This window comes from Triticum urartu, chromosome 1A (assembly GCF_056163025.1).
Source record: "Triticum urartu cultivar PI428250 chromosome 1A, HENAU_Tu73, whole genome shotgun sequence".
Lineage (NCBI taxonomy): Eukaryota > Viridiplantae > Streptophyta > Magnoliopsida > Poales > Poaceae > Triticum > Triticum urartu.
In genome coordinates, this window is record NC_141873.1 from 342,883,130 (window position 1) to 342,902,156 (window position 19,027).

Genomic DNA, 19,027 nt, shown 5'->3' on the forward strand with positions numbered 1-19,027 from the left:
TACGAAGATCTTTATCGGTCAAACCGCATAACAACATACGTTATTCCCTTTGTCATCGGTATGTTACTTACCGAGATTCGATCGTCGGTATCATCATACCTAGTTCAATCTCGTTACTAGCAAGTCTCTTTACTCATTACGTAATGCATCATCCCATAACTAACTCATTAGTCACATTGCTTGCAAGGCTTATAGTGATGTGCATTACCGAGAGGGCCCAGAGATACCTCTCTGATACGCGGAGTGACAAATCCTAATCTCGATCTATGCCAACTCACCAAACACCATCGGAGACACCTTTAGAGCATCTTTATAATCACCCAATTACATTATGACGTTTCAAGCACACAAAATGTTCCTCCGGTATTCGGGAGTTGCACAATCTCATAGTCAGAGGAATATGTGTAAGTCATGAAGAAAGCAATAGCAATAAAACTAAATATCATAATGCTAAGCTAACGGATGGGTCTTGTCCATCACATCATTCTCCTAATGATGTGATCCCATTCATCAAAGGACAACGCGTGTCTATGGCAGGAAACTTAAATCTTTGATTAACGAGCTAGTCAAGTAGAGCCATACTAGGGACATTCTGTTTTCTCTATGTATTCACACATGTACTAAGTTTTCGGTTAATACAATTCTAGCATGAATAATAAACATTTATCATGATATAAGGAAATATAAATAACAACTTTATTATTGCCTCTAGGGCATATTTCCTTCACAAACATGGATACAGATCGAAGAGGCGCAGACCTCCTGCCTGGGATCCTCCTAAACTACTCCTGGTCGTTGGCGGTGTGCACGTAGTAGTAGGCTCCGTCGGTGTAGTGGTAGTCGTCGTCGGTGGCGTCTGGCTCCTCGGATCCACCATCTGATCACGGCAACCGGGTATAGATGGAAAAGAGGTAGCAAAGCAACCGTGAGTACTCATCCAAAGTACTCGCAAGAATGACATCAGATCTATGCTACATATGCATCGGTATCAAATGAAAGGGGTAGTATCTGTGGACTAAAATGCAGAATGCTAGAATAAGAGGGCGAGAAGCTAGTCCTATCGAAGACTACGCTTCTGGCAGCCTCCATCTTGAAGCATATAGAAGAGAGTAGTTGGTAAGTATCAAGTATCATCGTATAGCATAAACAAACCCGACGATCCTCCGAGTTGTCTCTGGAACTTATCTGGGTGTGTTTTATTAAGTATCTGATTCTAGTTGTCAGAGGTCGGAATACAACTCCAAGCATCCTGTTACCGTGGAAACGGCTATTCGAATATATCAACTTACCTGGAGGGGTGCACCACATTTCCCAACACGCTCAATCACTCTGGCCGAGCACACTTTCCTAGGTCATGCCCGGCCTCGGAAGATCAACATGTCGCATCCCTACCTAGGCTCAACAGAGAGGTCACATGCCGGTCTAAATCCTAAGCGTGCACGGGTATTGGGCCCATCGCCCGTTGCACTCCTGCATGTTGCGTACGTGGCCTATGAGCAGACATGGCAACCTCCATTACAAAGGCAGGTGCTTTACGCAGTCCAACCCTACGTGCGCCACTCATTCGCTGATGTCTGGAAAGCTTTGGCTGATACTACGACGCCGAGTGCCCATAACTGTCCCTGTGTAGTTGGTTTGGTGCGTATAGGCCAAAAGACCAACTCAGATCAAATATCCAAATCTCGTTAAGCGTGTTATTTTGAAACAACCACGGACAACGACCAGGGACCAGGCCCACCTCTCTCCTAGGTGATCTCAATCTGCCCTGTCGCTCCGCCACAAGGTATCACTCAGGGGGCGTCGGGAACCCAGGTCGACCAGTACCTGGATGGAACCACCTGCCCCTTCAGCCCCCACCTTCGTGAATCACTCGCGGGTACTCTACGAGCCGAGCCGACTTTAATTGTTGACTTTATTTTTAAAATTTGAAATTTGAATTGATTTGAATCAACGTGAGACTTAGCAACAGTAACAGTGGTGACATCGCATCATTAGTAGGGGATTACTGTAGCTTGATTATCCGGGCGTTACATGAAGGGCCTCTATGTCAACCTTGTTGCCACTCCGATGATGTGTCACAAGACCTATGGGTCCATAGCAGTAGCGAGATGGTTCTCTCTCTCTCTCTGATCTTCAATAAGATGTAATCTTCGGAGATCTACATATATAATACACATGTGGTGTGTTTGTTGTGATATGATAAACTGTGGGTTTATGATCATATTGTTCATTGAAAGTAATTGAGTTATTTCTAAACTTTATTATGTGTGATTGTTATGGCTTTGTATTTCTCTGCGATCTATCTGTTTAGTTTGACCAACTAGATTTATTTATCTTCAATGGGAGAGGTGCTTTATGGTAGGTTCAATCTTGCCGTGTCCTAACCTCATGATAGAAGGGGTAGCGAGGCACGTATTTGTATTACTGCTATTAAGGATAAAACGACATGATTAGATCATATTGCTTGGTCTTATTTTGTCTATATTATGTCATCATACTTAAAGCAATACTATGTTTGTTATGAACTAATACCTAGAGAGGCAAGCTTAGAAGCGCTCTCGAAGTGGAGTAATAGTAGTAGGCGTTAATAAGTTTAACGGTCTACTTGTTAGGGATGTGATGGATATGTATTGATCATGCCATGAATAACATCATAACTATGCGTTTTTTTTATCAATTGCCCAACAGTAATTTGTGCACCCACCGTTCGCTATGTTCTTGAGAGAGATGCCTCTAGTGAAAGTTATGCCCCCCCCTTGTCCATTCACCTCATATTACTAAACCCCTAAAACCTTGCTACAATTTATTTATTTTTATTTTGTTTTTCAATTTATATATCTACCACTATGAGAAGTAATCCTTACAATTAATGAGTACAAGGGGATTTACAACCCTCTTGCCTACGTTGGATGCAAGTATTTGTTTGTGTGTGTGCAGGTACTGTCAACCTTTGTTTGCATGAATCTCCTATTGGTTCGATAAACCTTGGTTCTTAACCGAGGGAAATACTTTCTACTACTATACTACTTCACCCTTCCTCTTTAGAAAAAGTCCCAACGTCTATCACAAGTAGCACCGCACGATTAGTGGATCCACTTAGTTGTAGGTGATTGACCATTTGCCTAGTGTGTGTTCGGTTTTGAGCTTGTGTGGATATCAGGTCTGGACCATATGCACTTGCATCATTTTTGGTGGTTGCAACTGCCGAGCCAGGATCAATGCTACTCGTTTTTACCGTTTTACCCCCTCCCCCCGTCTAGGCATTGCGTTTTCTATGGCTTCCCTATTTGTCGGTCGATCATTTGTGTGTGTGCTTTGATGTTGGTTGTGCATATCTAAACTATGCAAATGCCTGAGTGTATGCTCGTTGTGCTTATACCCCATACTACTTCCCTATGAGTTGGAAACGCCCTAGGGTCATGGAGACACGATGGATCCCTACCCTTACCAACATGTGGGTACTATTTTTAGGTGCTTTTATTAGCTTGGTTAGGCTTTGTGTCCTACTCGGGAAGGCCGAAGGCAAGGCTGCGGCGGCTCCCTGAAGATGAGATAAGCTTCTCCTCACCTAGCCCTGGTCCCAGTGGTGCGTCTAGCAGCGTCGGAGGGCGTGTGAAGGTGTGTTCCCGACAGATCTCGTGGGATACAGTCGGTGTTGGTATTTGGTGGATCCACTTGGATCTGGTCTTTCGTTCGTTTGTGTTCCTGAATTTACGGGTTGGATCCATCCGATCTACGCTTCTCTTCATTGGCGAAGGTTGATGTTCTAGTGCGATGGTCCTAAGGGTCCTTAGCATGACGACTTCCTGATTATCTACTATAACAAGGTTTGTCCGACTCCGATGAAGGAAAAGCGATGACGGCGGCGCTCCTTCGGCTCGCTCCGGTGATTGTAGTCTTCGTTAGATGATCTACAAACCTGGATGTAATCCATGTTACTTCTGGTATTCTTTGTACCTTTTCTTCTTTGAAAAGGAGGTTAAAACCTGGTCTTTGCGTTCAAGGATGCACACATGTCATCTTTGTTAAATTATCCAACATAGCTTGACAAAATAAATACAAGGATCGATTCAAAGACACCTCCTTGATGACATATGTCGCTACACCTACAATCATGATGATGTGCCCTGACCTCGCACGAACACACACCATCTAACCCGGTGGTCTCGCCAAGCCGCCCCACGGCGAGCCGAGAGTACCAACCGATCTAGCCGACCCTTAGCGTGCTCTGCATGCACACACACTAAAGAATCCGCCGCTACCATCTTCTGTTATCCCATCTTCAGGAGGAATCAACCGTCATCTGACGTCACCACTACGCCAACACCCTGCGCGCGTCCATTTACACGCGTCAACTGCTGAGACTCCACTGCGTCACACCGCCGAGACCCGCCGGACGATGCAATAGATGCAACACCACACCACCTCTTGGCCCCTCTAGTCGGCACCTGCTTCAAAATGATACCCTCGGAAGGAAAAAAGACATCAAAGGCGCCGCCATCGTCCGCTATGATCAATCCATGCGCAGCCGTGTTGTGAAGACGCACGCAGCCGCCGGAATGCTGTTAGATGAATAGATTAAAAAATCCCAAAAAGAAAAGAAAAACATGCGCAAGTCCCCGCGGTCCATTTGTCATGAACACGAAGGCCCCCAGAAACGTACTCTTCTGAGAAAGAAAAAAGAGTTTGCGGAGAAAAAAAAGCAATCCATTCTGGTACCGGTGAGAGGTCCGATTCACAAATCACAATCACAATCACAATCACAAGAAATGCTACTCTGCACAGACCACACTATATACTGACGCTGGACTCAGCTTATTATTCGCGCGTGGCGACCACACACAAGTCGCATAGTATCTTTGGTGTCTCTGCAGAAGGACGCATGGGCCTGTCACTCGCATTGGCAAGCCAGCTGCCAGCTACTGTATCTGTATGTGTATATGCCCAAGCACAATCATCTCGCCACAGCCGTGAGATGGAGACCCTGCTCGATGTAGAGCGTGATCATGGTCCTGTAGTTCACGCTGGCGTCCTTGTCGCGCAGACCCAGCACGAAGAAACGGAGCAGCACTGCCGCGAAGACCTTCATCTGCCTGTACGCGAACTCCTTTCCCAGGCAGATCCTCGGACCAGCCTGCATGCAGACCAACCAAGTAGCAGGTGTCCCGAGTTAGAAATAACCCTCACAAATATAGCTAACTTATGTTCAGAACAAGTTTTAGAAATAACCCTCACAAATATAGCTAAGTTATAGACCGTTTTTTACAAGTACCCTATACTGCTGACAGGGGAGGGAGCAGTATATTAAAATCTGACCATTGAATTTCTGAGGATAGGTATGTCCAGAACAAGTTTCAGCTGCCAGTATTATCTTTCAAGTTCAGAACACGTTTCACTTGGAAGGTCATGGTGTTTTTGTGTGACATGGTTACCTTTTTTTTTGAGGGATGTGACATGGTTATACCTGGAAAGCTGTGAACTTGAAAGGGCTTTCTGGATGGAACACGCCGTGTTCGTCGAGCCACCGCTCGGGCCGGAAGGCTTGGGCGTCCTCGCCCCACAGGCGCTCCATCCGGCCCATGGCGTAGGGGGCGTAGAACACCATGTCCCCCTTGCCGACGCTGAAGCCGTTGGGCAGAACGTCGTCCGAAAAGCACTCCTTGTTATCCTGATGAAACACCCAACAAAAATTACGTAGGAGTACAATTTTACATGCAATCCCACAAAGCAACGACTTTTCCTTCGATGATTACAAGTTTGGAGCTTGCTGTTATGGATGGATGGACTCACCAACGGGACCGAAGGGTACAGTCTGAGTGTCTCTGTCAGGGCGGCATGCAGGTAGTGCATCTTGTTCAGCGCCTCGTCGGTAAGGCTCTGCGAGAAGTCGTCGATGGACGCGGTCTCGCCGGCGTCGGCAGCCTCCCTGGCCTCCTCGCTGATCTTCTCCTGCACCTCCGGGTGCTTGCACATCATGTAGAGGAACCAGGCCAGCGCTCCGGCGGTCGTGTCCTTGCCGGCTATGACGATGTTCATTATGATGTCTCGCAGGTACTTGTAATCCACCTCCCCGGACTCGCTGGTGGTCGCCTGAATGAACCTCGACAGCAAATCACACTTGGACTCCTGTCAAGTCGAGTAGTAAGTAACCAAGTCAGGACTCGAGCTCAATTTCAAGCACAGCAAGCGTGTTAAGTCGATGGAATAAGGTCAGGGCAGGTTAGATTACGGCGTGGTGTGCCTTGCCGACCGACATCTCGTCGGCCCTGGCGCGGATGTGCTTGTACGCGAACTCGTCGACGACCTTGATCCTGTGCCTAAGAGCCGCCTCCGCGCCGACGTTGAGGAACCTCGCCACCTTCCAGAACGCGTTGACGAAGCGGAGCAGGATGAACTCGCTGGCGTCGTCGAACGCCGCGGCGAAGCGGCTCCCCTCGTCCGCCGCCGCCCCGGACAGCGTGTTGAGGTCCAGGCCGAAGGCGATGGTGAAGATGGAATCCATCGTCGCTTTCATCAGCAAGGCCTGATCGATCCAAGAGACATGCACATGCAGGACAGCCTTGTCAGAACCCCCCTATGATCGATAGGAAATGATGGTTTGCCAGATTGATCAGATCGGTGCCTGGAAGTCCATGGGCTGCTTCGCCGCCGCGTTGTCGGAGACGATGTGCGCGAGCTTGGCGGCGTTCTTGTTGAAGACGCCGCCGCTGAAGTCCCGGAGGGCCCTCGTCGAGAAGTCGTAGCTGGCGATCTTCCTCTGCTGCTTCCACTTGTCGCCGTCCACCGCGAAGATGCCGTCGCCGAAGAGGTCGCTCGTGTTCTCGTAGTTAGACTCGCCCTATGTGTTTGTTCAGAAACATCGTACGCATGTCAGCGAATAACATCACGCTGACTTGGTGAGGGCATCTGTTTTATTAGTTTTGGGGAGAAAAGTCTAAAATAAATCTTGAATTTGTATTCAGAGTTTGAATCAAACCTTGACCTTCAAATCCGTGAAATTAGCACCCTATTCTCTCTAATCCTGGTCTATCCCAGCCCTTTTTGGCTAAGAGCTTGTTTGTGCCCGGGGGATTGCATAAGTGGCGGGGATTCGCTCCGCGTCAGGTTGAGCGCCACTCTGTGCGCGTTGGCTGACGAAATAAGATGACTAGCTGTTATCTATATCGTGTTCTGTTATTAGTTAAAAAATAGGATGAGTTAAAGCAATACGAGCATTGCTAGAGTGAGGAGGTACAACTCTTCTCACTTTGTTCGAAACTAGAATGAGCTGGATGAGTAGTTTATAAAAAAAAATTGAGCTGGATGAGTACTAGTGAAGAAAGGGACGGGATATCGAAAAGTGCAAACAGCAACCGAGCTTCACGGAGCTCTTTATTTTTCCTTCAAAGAAAAATACTTTTTTCACATCCAAAAAAAATCTGGAAAAAGCATACACATAGATATATGTTTGTAGTATACATGTATAAAATTTTATAAACATACAGGGAAAGCACAGCGACTTTTCGATTGTTTACTACAACAAGTTTTGTCCGAGTCCAGGGAAGGAGGGGTGATGACGGCAGCGCGTCTTCAACTCGTTTTAATGCTTGTAGTCGTCACTAGATGGTGTACGGATTTGGATATAGTTTTTTTATTGTCGGTAATCGTTGTACTATCATAATTGATGATGAATATATTGAAAGTTTTTCTAGAAAAAAGTGATGCACACAAAAAAGATAAATACATGAATTAAAAGATGTCTTTCCCTTTTTGTTTTTGGGACTGATAATTGTCTTTTTTATGCACTATGCAAATAATCAAATTTGCTGAAATTTTGTACATACTAGAAGAACATGCATATATATTTGTAGAAAAAAATATTATTTGAAACTTTTTAATATATTTTGAATATTTTTTGAAAAAGGGACTCCATGAAGCTTGTGTTTTGCAACGGCGCATCTCCAACTGCGGCGACAAAAACCCCGCGCACGCGGTAAACTGCCATTTTAGCAAGTGCGAGACGTTTTCACGCACTCCAGCGGAGGCGAGAAACTCGGGCGCGCGGGAAATGATTGCGCGCGGCGGGAGGTCGCGCACTAAATTTGGCGCACCGCTTCCGGCGCGCCTATAAATTGCTGCGCCCGTCACGTGGTCCACATTGCCACGCGCTCTCTCCCTGCTTCCTCTGATTCCTCTGCCGCTTCCTCGCCCCGCCACCGACGCGGCACCACCATGTCGCCGCGCCGCCGGGGATCTTCAGGCTACCGCGGTGTCCGCAAGTGCCCCTCCGGCGCCTTCTATGCTGAGATTCGGTCCGGTGACATCCGCCTCGGCCTCGGCACGTTTGAATTGCACCGTAGTTTTTATCTAGTTGCGCCGTAGTTTTTATCGTGTTGGACTAGTTTTTTTTATCTATCTATACTATGATGAACTATGTACACACTGTGAAATATCTATGTATCGTTTTTTTATCTATTTTAGCGCGCCGCGCATAGCGCGGCTGTTGGAGATGCTCTAAGACAAAAGCTCTGCAGTTGCAGCTGCACACCATCACATTATCAAACTGATTACAGCAACAGCACATGCATTTACTGATCATGCACGCCACGACGCGCGCCACTTTGTGCTGCTGCTCCTCGGCCATGCTAGCCAAGCCAGCAAGTAAAAGGAGCACGAGAACGTACAAGGCCGAGCGGAGATGAGGGAGATCGGTTGATCCTGCTAGCATTGTGCAGCGCAATGCATGCGACTGAGCAATGCAATTGCCAAACACACAATGCCGATCGATGAAGGAGGCTTCAGTTGGGTTGTGTCTGGTGAGAGCCCACGCGGCGAGAACGATTGAAGTATGGCCCATAGCCAGCCCAGCTAGCGCTGCCCTCCCCCCTCCCCCAGTTACATATGCAATCCCCCCAGTACAAACGAGGTTTCAGCAAAAAGACGCCGGGATAGACCGGGGTTAGAGAGTTTAGGGTGCCAATTTCAAGGATTTTGAGGTTAGGGTTCAATTCAGACTCAAAGTACAAATTTAAGGTTTATTTTAGACTTTTCCCTAGTTTTGGGTATAGAATCAATTACACTGATGGTGCTTATACTTGACACAAACAGTCATTTTGGTGTTAGGGATGTATTTGAATGACAACCAAACCATATTATACCAAAATTTTGGCTTGCCCGCAAAATTTGGTGCTAGTTTGGACTGCTGCCAAAAAATCGGCGCGCCAATGACAGCCGCTAATCGCGTGTATAATTTTGGCCAACGAGTTGACGAGTCAAGGGCGTGGAGAAGCTCCGCCAAAAAATTGGCGTCACCTTTTGCCCTCTCTGTTTTGGTGGGCCCCAGCCAATTTTACTTTTTTTTATTACTATGATGCATGCAACTAGGCTGCAGATTCTTTGGCCGGTAGTTACTTAGTGAGCCCTCTCATGATTAGCATGCACATGCATTTGTGGACGACCATCGACCATCCGATGGCTACAATCCAAACAAGAATAGCTTATCAAATTTTTGGTCATGCTTGGGCATTGGTCATACCAAAATTTTGGTGTGGCAAGCTGGGGCTTAAACCAAACATACCCTAGGACTTGTGGCATACATTAAACTGGTGCAAAAACTTGGTATGGATATGCAATGCTGTGCTAATCATATTTGAATACGAAATTGACGCTGACTTGGCGCGCCAGCGTGGCGTGGGGCCTGTTTCTTTTTTGCAAAGACCCCTCAACTTTTTTTATTTCTCACAAAAAACCCTTATCAACACGCAGCAGATGTCATTTTATTTTGACTCTATGACACATGGGGCCCACCTCTCAGTACGTGAAAATAAAAATGAAACAAACGCCCACAGGTCTTGAACCCAAGACCAACTGCTGGATAGCTAACCATCCAAGCCAGTCCATCATTTACGTTAAAATGACAGATTCTGATAATAGTAGTTTTGAATGTAAGGAGGATGCATATTTTTTTAGCAACCATCAGGAGAACGCATGTGGGACTTATATGAGCTGCAAATAGCGCGGCCCATTTAGCACGCACTAGTTTTTAATACATATGTAAAACGTAAGTAATAAAAACAATGTTCAAATATTCGTGTGTTATAAATATTATATACAAACAATGATTAGTAAATAAAACTATATGAATATACACCCATGTACTCCTTTCGTAAAGAAATATCCAAACGCTCTCATATTTCTTTACAGAGGGAGTATTATATAAAAATGTTTGGTAAATACGGAGATTTAAATGTTTATTCAATGGATACAAAAAATTTATACACTTGTAGCTTATATTTAAATGATACAAAATGATGAATACAAACATTTGTGCGATATAATTTTCACTCCTGATTTATATTCAGAAAAATATAATTGAAATATTAGCCACTAATGAATATTCATATGAAATTTTAAATTTTAAATTATGAATATTTATTTATACAAACATTGAAATATAAACATGTGTGTATAATTACAGAATTGTTTGTATACTTTAAATAATATTTCGGAATTGTAATGTTAAAAATATTTGTATTGTTATTAATTAGCCAAACATTTTTGTAATTCATAAATCTTATTTTAAATATATGAATATTTTTAAAATAACACGTGAACAATTATGAAACGTAAGTTATTAAGTTTGTATGTATAATATTTGTACCACGCAAATAATTAAATATTATTTTCATTATTGAGATTAGAAGTTACATACCTTTTACAAATTTCTAGAAAAGAACAGGTGCAAACGGGCGGCATTGATCACAGTCCATTTCAGCTCCACGAGGGTCTTTGTTCTGCCACATTAGTTATCCATTTTGTGACGTGAATACTAGAAGGTGTAGTCCCTACATCCTTCTGTGTGCAAGGCAGAGTCAAGGGTTCGAGACACGGGAGTTTTATTTATCGTTAATTTTCACACTGCACTGACATATGGGACCCATCTCTCATAGAGTCAAAAAAATAAAATGCCAATTCAAGTTGTTTTTTGCAAAAGAAAAACAGGCCATACGCCCTCCTCTCAGCCTTCCAATCAGTGACAGTGGGCCCCATGCCAAGTCAGCATCGCTTCGTATCCAAACGTGATTTGCACTGTACTTGCACGTCCGAGCCAGGTTTTTGCGCTAGTTCAATGTATGCCATTAGTTCTAGCACCAAAATAACCGTTTGCGCCAAGTTTAGGCACCACCGGTATAATTGACTCTTGGGTATATTGGTACTAGCTAGTACTTCCTCCATTCTTTTTTATAAGACATTTTAGGCAACTGACCATGAATTATTTTGGGTACTATTTGTACAATCTAAAACGTCTTATAGAAGTGAACAGAAGGAGTATATTGGTAAAGGGTGTCTAACTCGTACGCCCTGTGTATTTGTCCGAAGCATCATACACATGTCAGCCAATAACATCACTATCACTTGCTGAGGCCAACTCTTTTACTCCCTTCGTCCCATAATATAAGATGTTTTTATAAGCTAAAGTAGCTTGCAAAATAATCTTACATTATGGAACACGTAGATTAGTTAGTTTTGCGTCAAAATTCTTGCACATGTGTTGTTAGCACATCCAATTGCATGATAAAATGGGGAACTGATACTGTTTTACAATTAACGAATCCAAGTCCAAGATCTCTAACGAGGATAACAATCTACTACTCCCTCCGATCCATAATAGTGTCATGGTTTTAGTTCTTTATTAGCTTTTTTTAAAAAAGAGAGTTTCATGTCTGACTTCCATTGACAGAAACCACAACGTCTTACATTACCACTAGATCACCCACGCACACCTACCAGCAAGCAAGCAGCAGGCAAGCTTCTTCCACAATGCGCTTCCCTCAACGATGAAAGCTGAAACCACAGCTCCCTCGTTAGGGAGGCAAGTCAAGATGATGAGCACACACCCCATCAGACGGCCACCCCTAGGAAATCCCACACGTCGGGCTCTCCAGGGGTTTCAAAATAAAAGCAACACTATTCTCCAAGAGTTTTTTTATACCAAACTGAATTAATCCGAAACTAGGCCAACGATAGCAGGAGGGAGGTAATAAGATTGAGGCCAAAGCGGAGAGCAGGATTTTCATCTAACGGGATTGCTAAATCTCAGTCGACAGAGACTTAACGAAATCTTAGTCGACTAAGACTTAACGAAATCTCAGTCGATATTATATTCATGAGATTTGACGTAGAGATCCGTGCAATTTAAAAAAATCTTCTTTTTTATATATTGTGTCACTTGACTAAGACTTGGTTAAGTCTCGATCGACTGAGATCTAGCCACATCCTTCATCTAACAGGCCAGTCTGAATGATTTAACTCATAATCTCATATGCATGCTGAAGTTGCTCTCTATGTCCAGATTAGTTAACACATATGAGCACGCATATATAGCTGAATTAAGGGGTCCTTAATTAACTGCCATTTTACTCATTTTACTGTACTTGTACTCCTAAGTTAGTCCTGAGGATTCCCTCGAAAAAAACAAAGTCCTGAGGATACTGTATTTGTGCACCTTGCCGTAGTTGGAGAAGTTAGTCTTGAGGATGTGCTCGACTACCGCCGGGTCGGACGTGTAAATCTGCCCCCGTCCCGGTGAGAGCAGCCTGAACGTCATGTGCTCGCGGAACAGGTCCGTGTAGTAGTCGTGCAGCCGCCGGAGGTGGTATACCTGGTGGAACACCGTGCCGACCGCCGGCGGGTACCGCTTCGCTCCGGCGACGCCGCCGCGGCGGAGGACGACGGCAAGGTACGAGCAGATCGCCAGCACGGCGAGGCCGGCAGCGGCCAAGAAGGACGGAGTGCACTCTGTTATTGCCGTCGCCATAGCTACCGTATGTGCTGTGAATCGGCCGGCCGAGGCTTTAACTAGCTGTGGGTATGTGGATATCTGGATAGCTGTCTCTAGGATGAATAAACTATGCTCGCGCTAGACGTCAGCCGGCCGGCTGGACCGCCATTGGATCGATCTGCACTCTGCAGCAGTGCTGCGAGAGCGGACGTTCTAGACGCTGGCCAAAAATGACCATCATCATCTACTAGAGCACATCTGTTTAGGGGCGTGTACCATAGCGTAGGGCCATGCATTGATTAGGGCCGCGACTGTTGGTTGTACTGAAGGGTGCATTTGGTGGCCAGGCAGTAGGGAACCCTTCTATTTATCGTTCATCGAAAATACATGTTCTACACCTCATAAAATCTGAAAGGGAGTGGCTAAGGCTTAAGGCATGTACAATATATAGCCTCAAGATGATGCCTCGCATATCATGTAGGATCGGATATAACGTAAAGTAGGTTTGTATAGGAAAGCGGGATTCTCTCCAGAAGGCGGGTGCTTGAAGAAAAAAAATATGGTCTGATGACAAAATCTAAAAAGATTATAGTAAAAAGTAGAGATGTATGTGTACTAGAGTTTTTATTTTTTATTTCTTAATGAGGCCCACTAGTGATAACTCGCATTGGAAAGAAATAAATAAATATAGATACCTCAAATTATTTTTTGTCATGGGATATATATAACCATATACCACCACCATTGTACATGCCCTTAGTCGACTGAGACTTTGCTATGTCTCAGCCGGGTGACTCGTCCACGTCTTGATTTCACGTGCACCAAAAATCGAGAGCTATATCCGCGCTTCGAGCGTGGCGCTAGTGAGTGCCGACTCTTGCGCATGCCCATTAGCAGGAGCGCTTGCTCCGCTCGGTTGCTCCACAGCTGGTTTGCTCGTATTTCTAAACAAAAGAAGTTAATGAATTAGAAAAAAGTTCATAAATAAAAAGTTCACGAATTAAAAAATTCAGGAACAAAAAAGAAGTTCAGGAATTTGACAGAAGTTCGGTAATACAAAAAATCATTAAATTTGAAAAGTTTTATGAATTTGACAAATATCACGAACTCAAAAACAGTTTGGGGATTTAGAAAAAGATTGCAAACATGAAAACACACATATTTTAAAAGGTTCATAAAATGGAAAAAAGGATTGTGAATATGAAAAAGTCCATAAAGTTTGAAAAAGACACGCAAGTTTGACAAAAAAATGCAAAATTTGAGAAAACCCCACCAACTTTTTAGAACTTTGTGCATTCTTAAAAATAAAAAGATGAAAAATAAAATAAAAAATCAAACAAATGTCCAAAAAAACTCAAAAAAGAACGAGCCGGAAACTTCCAGAGGTTTCCCAAAACAGGGAGGAGCTGAAATCACTAATTAAGGAGTACTCGTTGCAAAGAACACTCCACCTTCCCAGGTCACGACAAGTGGCGCACATGCAGCGCACCACTTGTCGCAACATGAGAGTTTTCCCTTTTTTCGTTCATTTATTCAAAATGTTTTATCTCTTAAACTATGCGTCCAAATCTCAAACCGTTATCACCATTGGATTCCTCACGTCGAGATTTTCAAAACTGGATCCCATGTTGATAGGTTTTAACGAACTTTTTTACACGAAAAAAACCGGGCGAAAAAACTGAATCCGGGAGCACGGTTTTTTTCTTTTCCAAAAGAGACACGCCCGTGCCTCTCGCGAAATCACAACCGTGCCTCTTGTGAAAGCAAAACCGTGATTCTCGTGAAAGGAAAAAAAAACAAAAAACGCGTTTTTTTCCTTTTGGAAAGAGACACGCCCGTGACTCTCGCGAAAGCACAACCATGCCTCTAGTGAAAGCAAAACCGTGACTCTCGCGGAAGAAAAAAAAACAGAAAATGCGTATTTTTTTCCTTTTTTGAGAGGCACGACTGTGACTCTCGCGAAAGCACAACCGTACCTCTCGCGGAAGCAAAACCATGACTCCCGCGAAAGAAAAAAAAACAGAAAACGCGTTTTGTTTTTCCCTTACGAAAGCATAACCGTGCCTCTCGTGAAAGTAAAATCATGACTCTCGCGAAAGAAAAAAAACAGAAAATATGTTTTTTTCGTTTCAGAAAGGCACGACCGTGACTCTCGCTAAAGCACAACCGTGCCTCTCGTAGAAGAAAAACCGTGATTTTTCGCGAAAAAAAGAAAACGTGTTTCTTTGCGCAATTTTTTTCATAATTTTTTTATCAAAAAGCTAAGGAAGACCGGGGGAAAACCAAAATGTAAAAAAAAACCCGTTTAAAAAGCCAAAAACGTGTGCGAAAAAATAAAATAAAAAAAATCTGGAGGGAGCGTCCAGAACGCGACACGTGACGAATGGCTGAGAGCGCGCCAAGTGACGCTAATCGTTGCGAGGTTTCTGAAGGAGCGCTCGTTAACTAGTTGCTCTTGAGAGGAGCTTCCTCTCGCTGGAAACTTAGATGGGCCGGCCCATTAGATCAAGGGATGTGCATTCCTCTTGCAGGAAACTTAGCTGGGCCGGCCCATTATATCAAGGGATGTGCGTGTTATCGCAGCGACTATTTATAGCCTTGAAATATGATCAAGGGATGGTCATCATCATCTAGTAGTAGCACATCTGTTTATGTACCACAGTGTAGGATCACGCGTTGATTAGGGCGGCGACTGTTGGTTGTACTGAAGGGTGCATTTGGTGGCCGGGCTATAGGAAACCTTCTATTTGTTGTTTCGTTGAAAATACATTTTCTACACCTCGTAAAATCTGAAGGGGGTGGCTTAAGGCTTAGCCGACTGAGACTTGGCGATGTCTCAGCCAGGTGACTCATCCACGTTTTGATTTCACGTACATAAACAATCGAGAGCTTTTTTTAGGGGAAAAAACCGAGAGCTATATCCGCGCTTCGAGCGCTGGTTGCTGCACAGGCGCTCGTCAGCGCCGTCTCTTGTGCTGGCCCATTAGCAGGAGCGCTTGGTTCGCGTCCAGTGATCCACTGCCGGTTTGCTCGCATTTCTTTAACCATACAAAAAAAGTTAACAATTTTGAAAAAAGTTCGTAAATAAGAGAAAGTTCAAGAATTTAAAAAATTGGGAAGACAAAAAAAGTTCAGGAATTTGACAGAATTAGTGAATACAAAAAATCATTAACTTTGAAAAATATCACGAACTCAAAAAAGGTTCGAAATTTTACCTTTTTGCGAATACTAAAACACACATATTTGAAAACGTTCACAAAATTAGAGAAAAGGTTCAAGAATACAAAAACTTTCATAAACTTTGAAAAAGACTCGCAAGTTTGGAAAAAAAATACAAAATTTGAGGAAAAAAATCACCAAAATTCAAAAAGTTTGTGCATTCTAAAAAATAAAAAAGAAGAAAAATAAAATTAAAAACCACAAAAATGTTGAACAAAACCCAATTCCGAAAACCCAAAAAAGAATCAGGCGGAAGCTTCCCAAAATTGGATGGGAAGCTTCCAGAAGTTTCCCAAAACCGGGACAAGCTTTCTCTCGCATGAAACTTAAATGGGTCGGCCATTAGATCAAGTGGTGTGCGCGTTATACGGTTAAGGACTGTGCTAACGACCAGTCGACTGGTCGTTAGCGACAGATCCGCACGATCCCCTCGACGGGGGAAACAACGCTCCACCGCTATTCCCGTGCTTCTCCCAATCGATTTATTACACCATAATTAAAAACGCGAAAAAAATTACCTACACAGGATTCAAACCTGCGTCGAGGTGGAAAGGATAGGCCCAAGTACAAAGCCCAACAACCATCACGCCAACCTAGTTTGTTGTTCATTAGTTCAACAACGAAATTGTTTTAAACTCTTTGTTACTACTGTCATAAGAAAAAACGAAAGCTATTTTTCTGGAAAAATTCCACTTCATCTATGAAAGTTACCGAGGGTATATTTCATGATGTCCCTCCCTCCCCCATCCCGGTCCCCAAAGTTATCAGGACCAGGGTATACAAGTTATCAGGTCTGCGAGGCGTGAGTTACCGTGTTATTAACATGAAAGTTACTGTGGGTATATTTAATCAACCCCCTCGCTAAAGTTACCAGGACCGGGGTAAATAAGTTATCATTTCTGCAAACATGTGGGTTACCATGCTATTCACACAAATGTTACCGCCCCCCCACCCTCCTCATGCCAAAGCTATCAGGACTGGGGTACATAAGTCATCAGGTGTGCGATGTGTGAGTTACCATACTATTCACACAAAAAGTTACCGGGGGGTGTTTCGTCAACTCCCCCCACCCCCACCCCCGTATCAGAGTTATCAGGACTGGGGTCCATAAGTTATCAGGTACACAATGTGTGACTTATCATGATATCGACACAAAAATCTACCGAGGGGATATTTCATCAACCCCCCCCCCCCCCCCCCCCGCATTCGTTGCCAAAGTTACCAGGATGGGTGCAAAAGTTATCAGGTCTGCGATGTGTGAGTTACCATGCTATTCGCACAAAAGTTCGTCAACCCTTCCCCCCCCTTCGGTCGCCAAAGTTACCAGGACAGGGATACATAAGTTATCAGGTCTGCAATGTGTGAGTTATCATGCTATTACCGGGGTATATTTGATCAACCCCCCCCCCCCCCTCGGTCGCTAAAGGTACCAGGGCCCTGGTGCATAAGTTATCAGATATGCAATGTGTAAGTTACCATACTATTTTTATACAAAAAAGTTATCGAGTGTATGTTTACATTAGTTTTTTTTTGTAAAAAAGCTACGACGATATTTCTACATAAGCTATCAGGTTTGTGGTACATATAATTATCAATCTCATTACAAAAGAATTTACCGAGATATGATAAACGAGAAAAAGAGCGTTGTTCGAATTCTATAGGAGTGAAACATTTATTTCTCTAGAAAACATTCATCACTACAAAAGAGAGACAAGTGGAGTACAAAACACGTTGCATCGGCCCTTTAAAAAACTTGGAGCAAATGGTTTTGTCTCCTCATCAAAGGTGTTGTAGTTTTTCTTTCTCGTTCTCATTTACTAAGGTAGAAATACAAATTAACCCGCAAATGAAGCAAAAATAGGTGATTAGCTCAGCTGGTAATGCGTTGTGGTCGTAACCAAACGGTCATGTGTTCGAGTCCTAGCAGTGGCACTATTTTTCCGAAGCTCTTTTTACGCGCCAGAGCAGAAAAGAAAGACCGAAGGAAAAAAAAACGATCATACATGGGCACTATTTTTCTGAAGCTCTTTTTACGCGCCAGAGCAGAAAAGAAAGACCGAAGGAAAAAAAAACGATCGTACATGCCTGTCGCTAACAGACGGCAGGAAAATAGCTTTTCCGTACGGTTAAAGGTAGAAGTAGCGCCATAAGTACTAAATATGATCTCGCCAGATAATCACTCTATGGAAGTAAATTCAGCTCAATTTGTGTTTTATATTCGTCCGCTCACTTGGCTAGTCTTACGGCAATTTTGTCCGTCCCCTTCTCCACTACTATTAAACAATTAAACAACAAATTTTTTACATGCATCCCATAATTAGCCCCACAACAACCCACGACACAGTCAACACCACACGATTTGTCTCACAAATCTCAATCTGGCGGTCATCGTTGATCCAAATGACTCTATGGTGTGGACTTGGAAATTTCCAATGACTGACCATACTCCACCGATGAAAACACCCCACGTCCCGCATCGGCAACTCCTACAATCAGGGGACGCATGCAATCTGAACTACCATCAGTTAACATCTCTCCCTTAATTAGCACTAACCTCTCAATCTAATCAATTCACGTACAAAACCTCCATCCAACTGAGAGAAACCCCCAAGAGCATGCAAGCCGCCCGCCAATGCAAGCGAGACGCGTGAGGAGCCCGTCATTGAGGAATCCAAACCAACGCAGGAGGAAGGTAGAATATGGCACGCAGAGGAGAGGACACGCCCAAGCTAGCGGTGCGCTCGCTCGGCAACACACACGCGGCCCGGCCCTGTCCGACGCCGGCGGCGCATGTCCCCAAGGATCAAGGGGTGAATGCTCCTATGAAAAGACACGTCGTGGTGTCAGTGTCGAAGAGATCAGAAGTACGCACCGATTGACTTGCTGGCAACACGCGTGCCCTGGCCCTGTCCCGCGGAGGCGTGTGTGCCATGGGAAGTCGGAACTCATGTACAAGAAGTAGCAGCCACGACAGGACGCGAGCCTCCGGCGGCGACGCGCGAGGAGGAGTTGTGCTTTCTTCCGGGCACCCACGTGTCGTCGCCCACT

General features: G+C 44.3%; 1 protein-coding gene across 1 annotated transcript; it reads right to left on the reverse strand.

The window, feature by feature from the left end:
* Window positions 1-4,693: 4,693 nt before the first annotated feature.
* LOC125510709 (cytochrome P450 704C1) lies at window positions 4,694-12,994 on the reverse strand. The gene is made up of 6 exons (XM_048675964.2): window positions 12,485-12,994; window positions 6,623-6,838; window positions 6,230-6,523; window positions 5,791-6,126; window positions 5,465-5,668; window positions 4,694-5,134 (listed from the first exon to the last, which is right to left on the reverse strand). Exons 1-6 carry the CDS (start codon window positions 12,794-12,796, stop codon window positions 4,955-4,957), a joined length of 1,542 nt encoding a protein of 513 aa, XP_048531921.1. The 5' UTR covers window positions 12,797-12,994; the 3' UTR covers window positions 4,694-4,954.
* Between the last annotated feature and the right edge of the window lie 6,033 nt (window positions 12,995-19,027).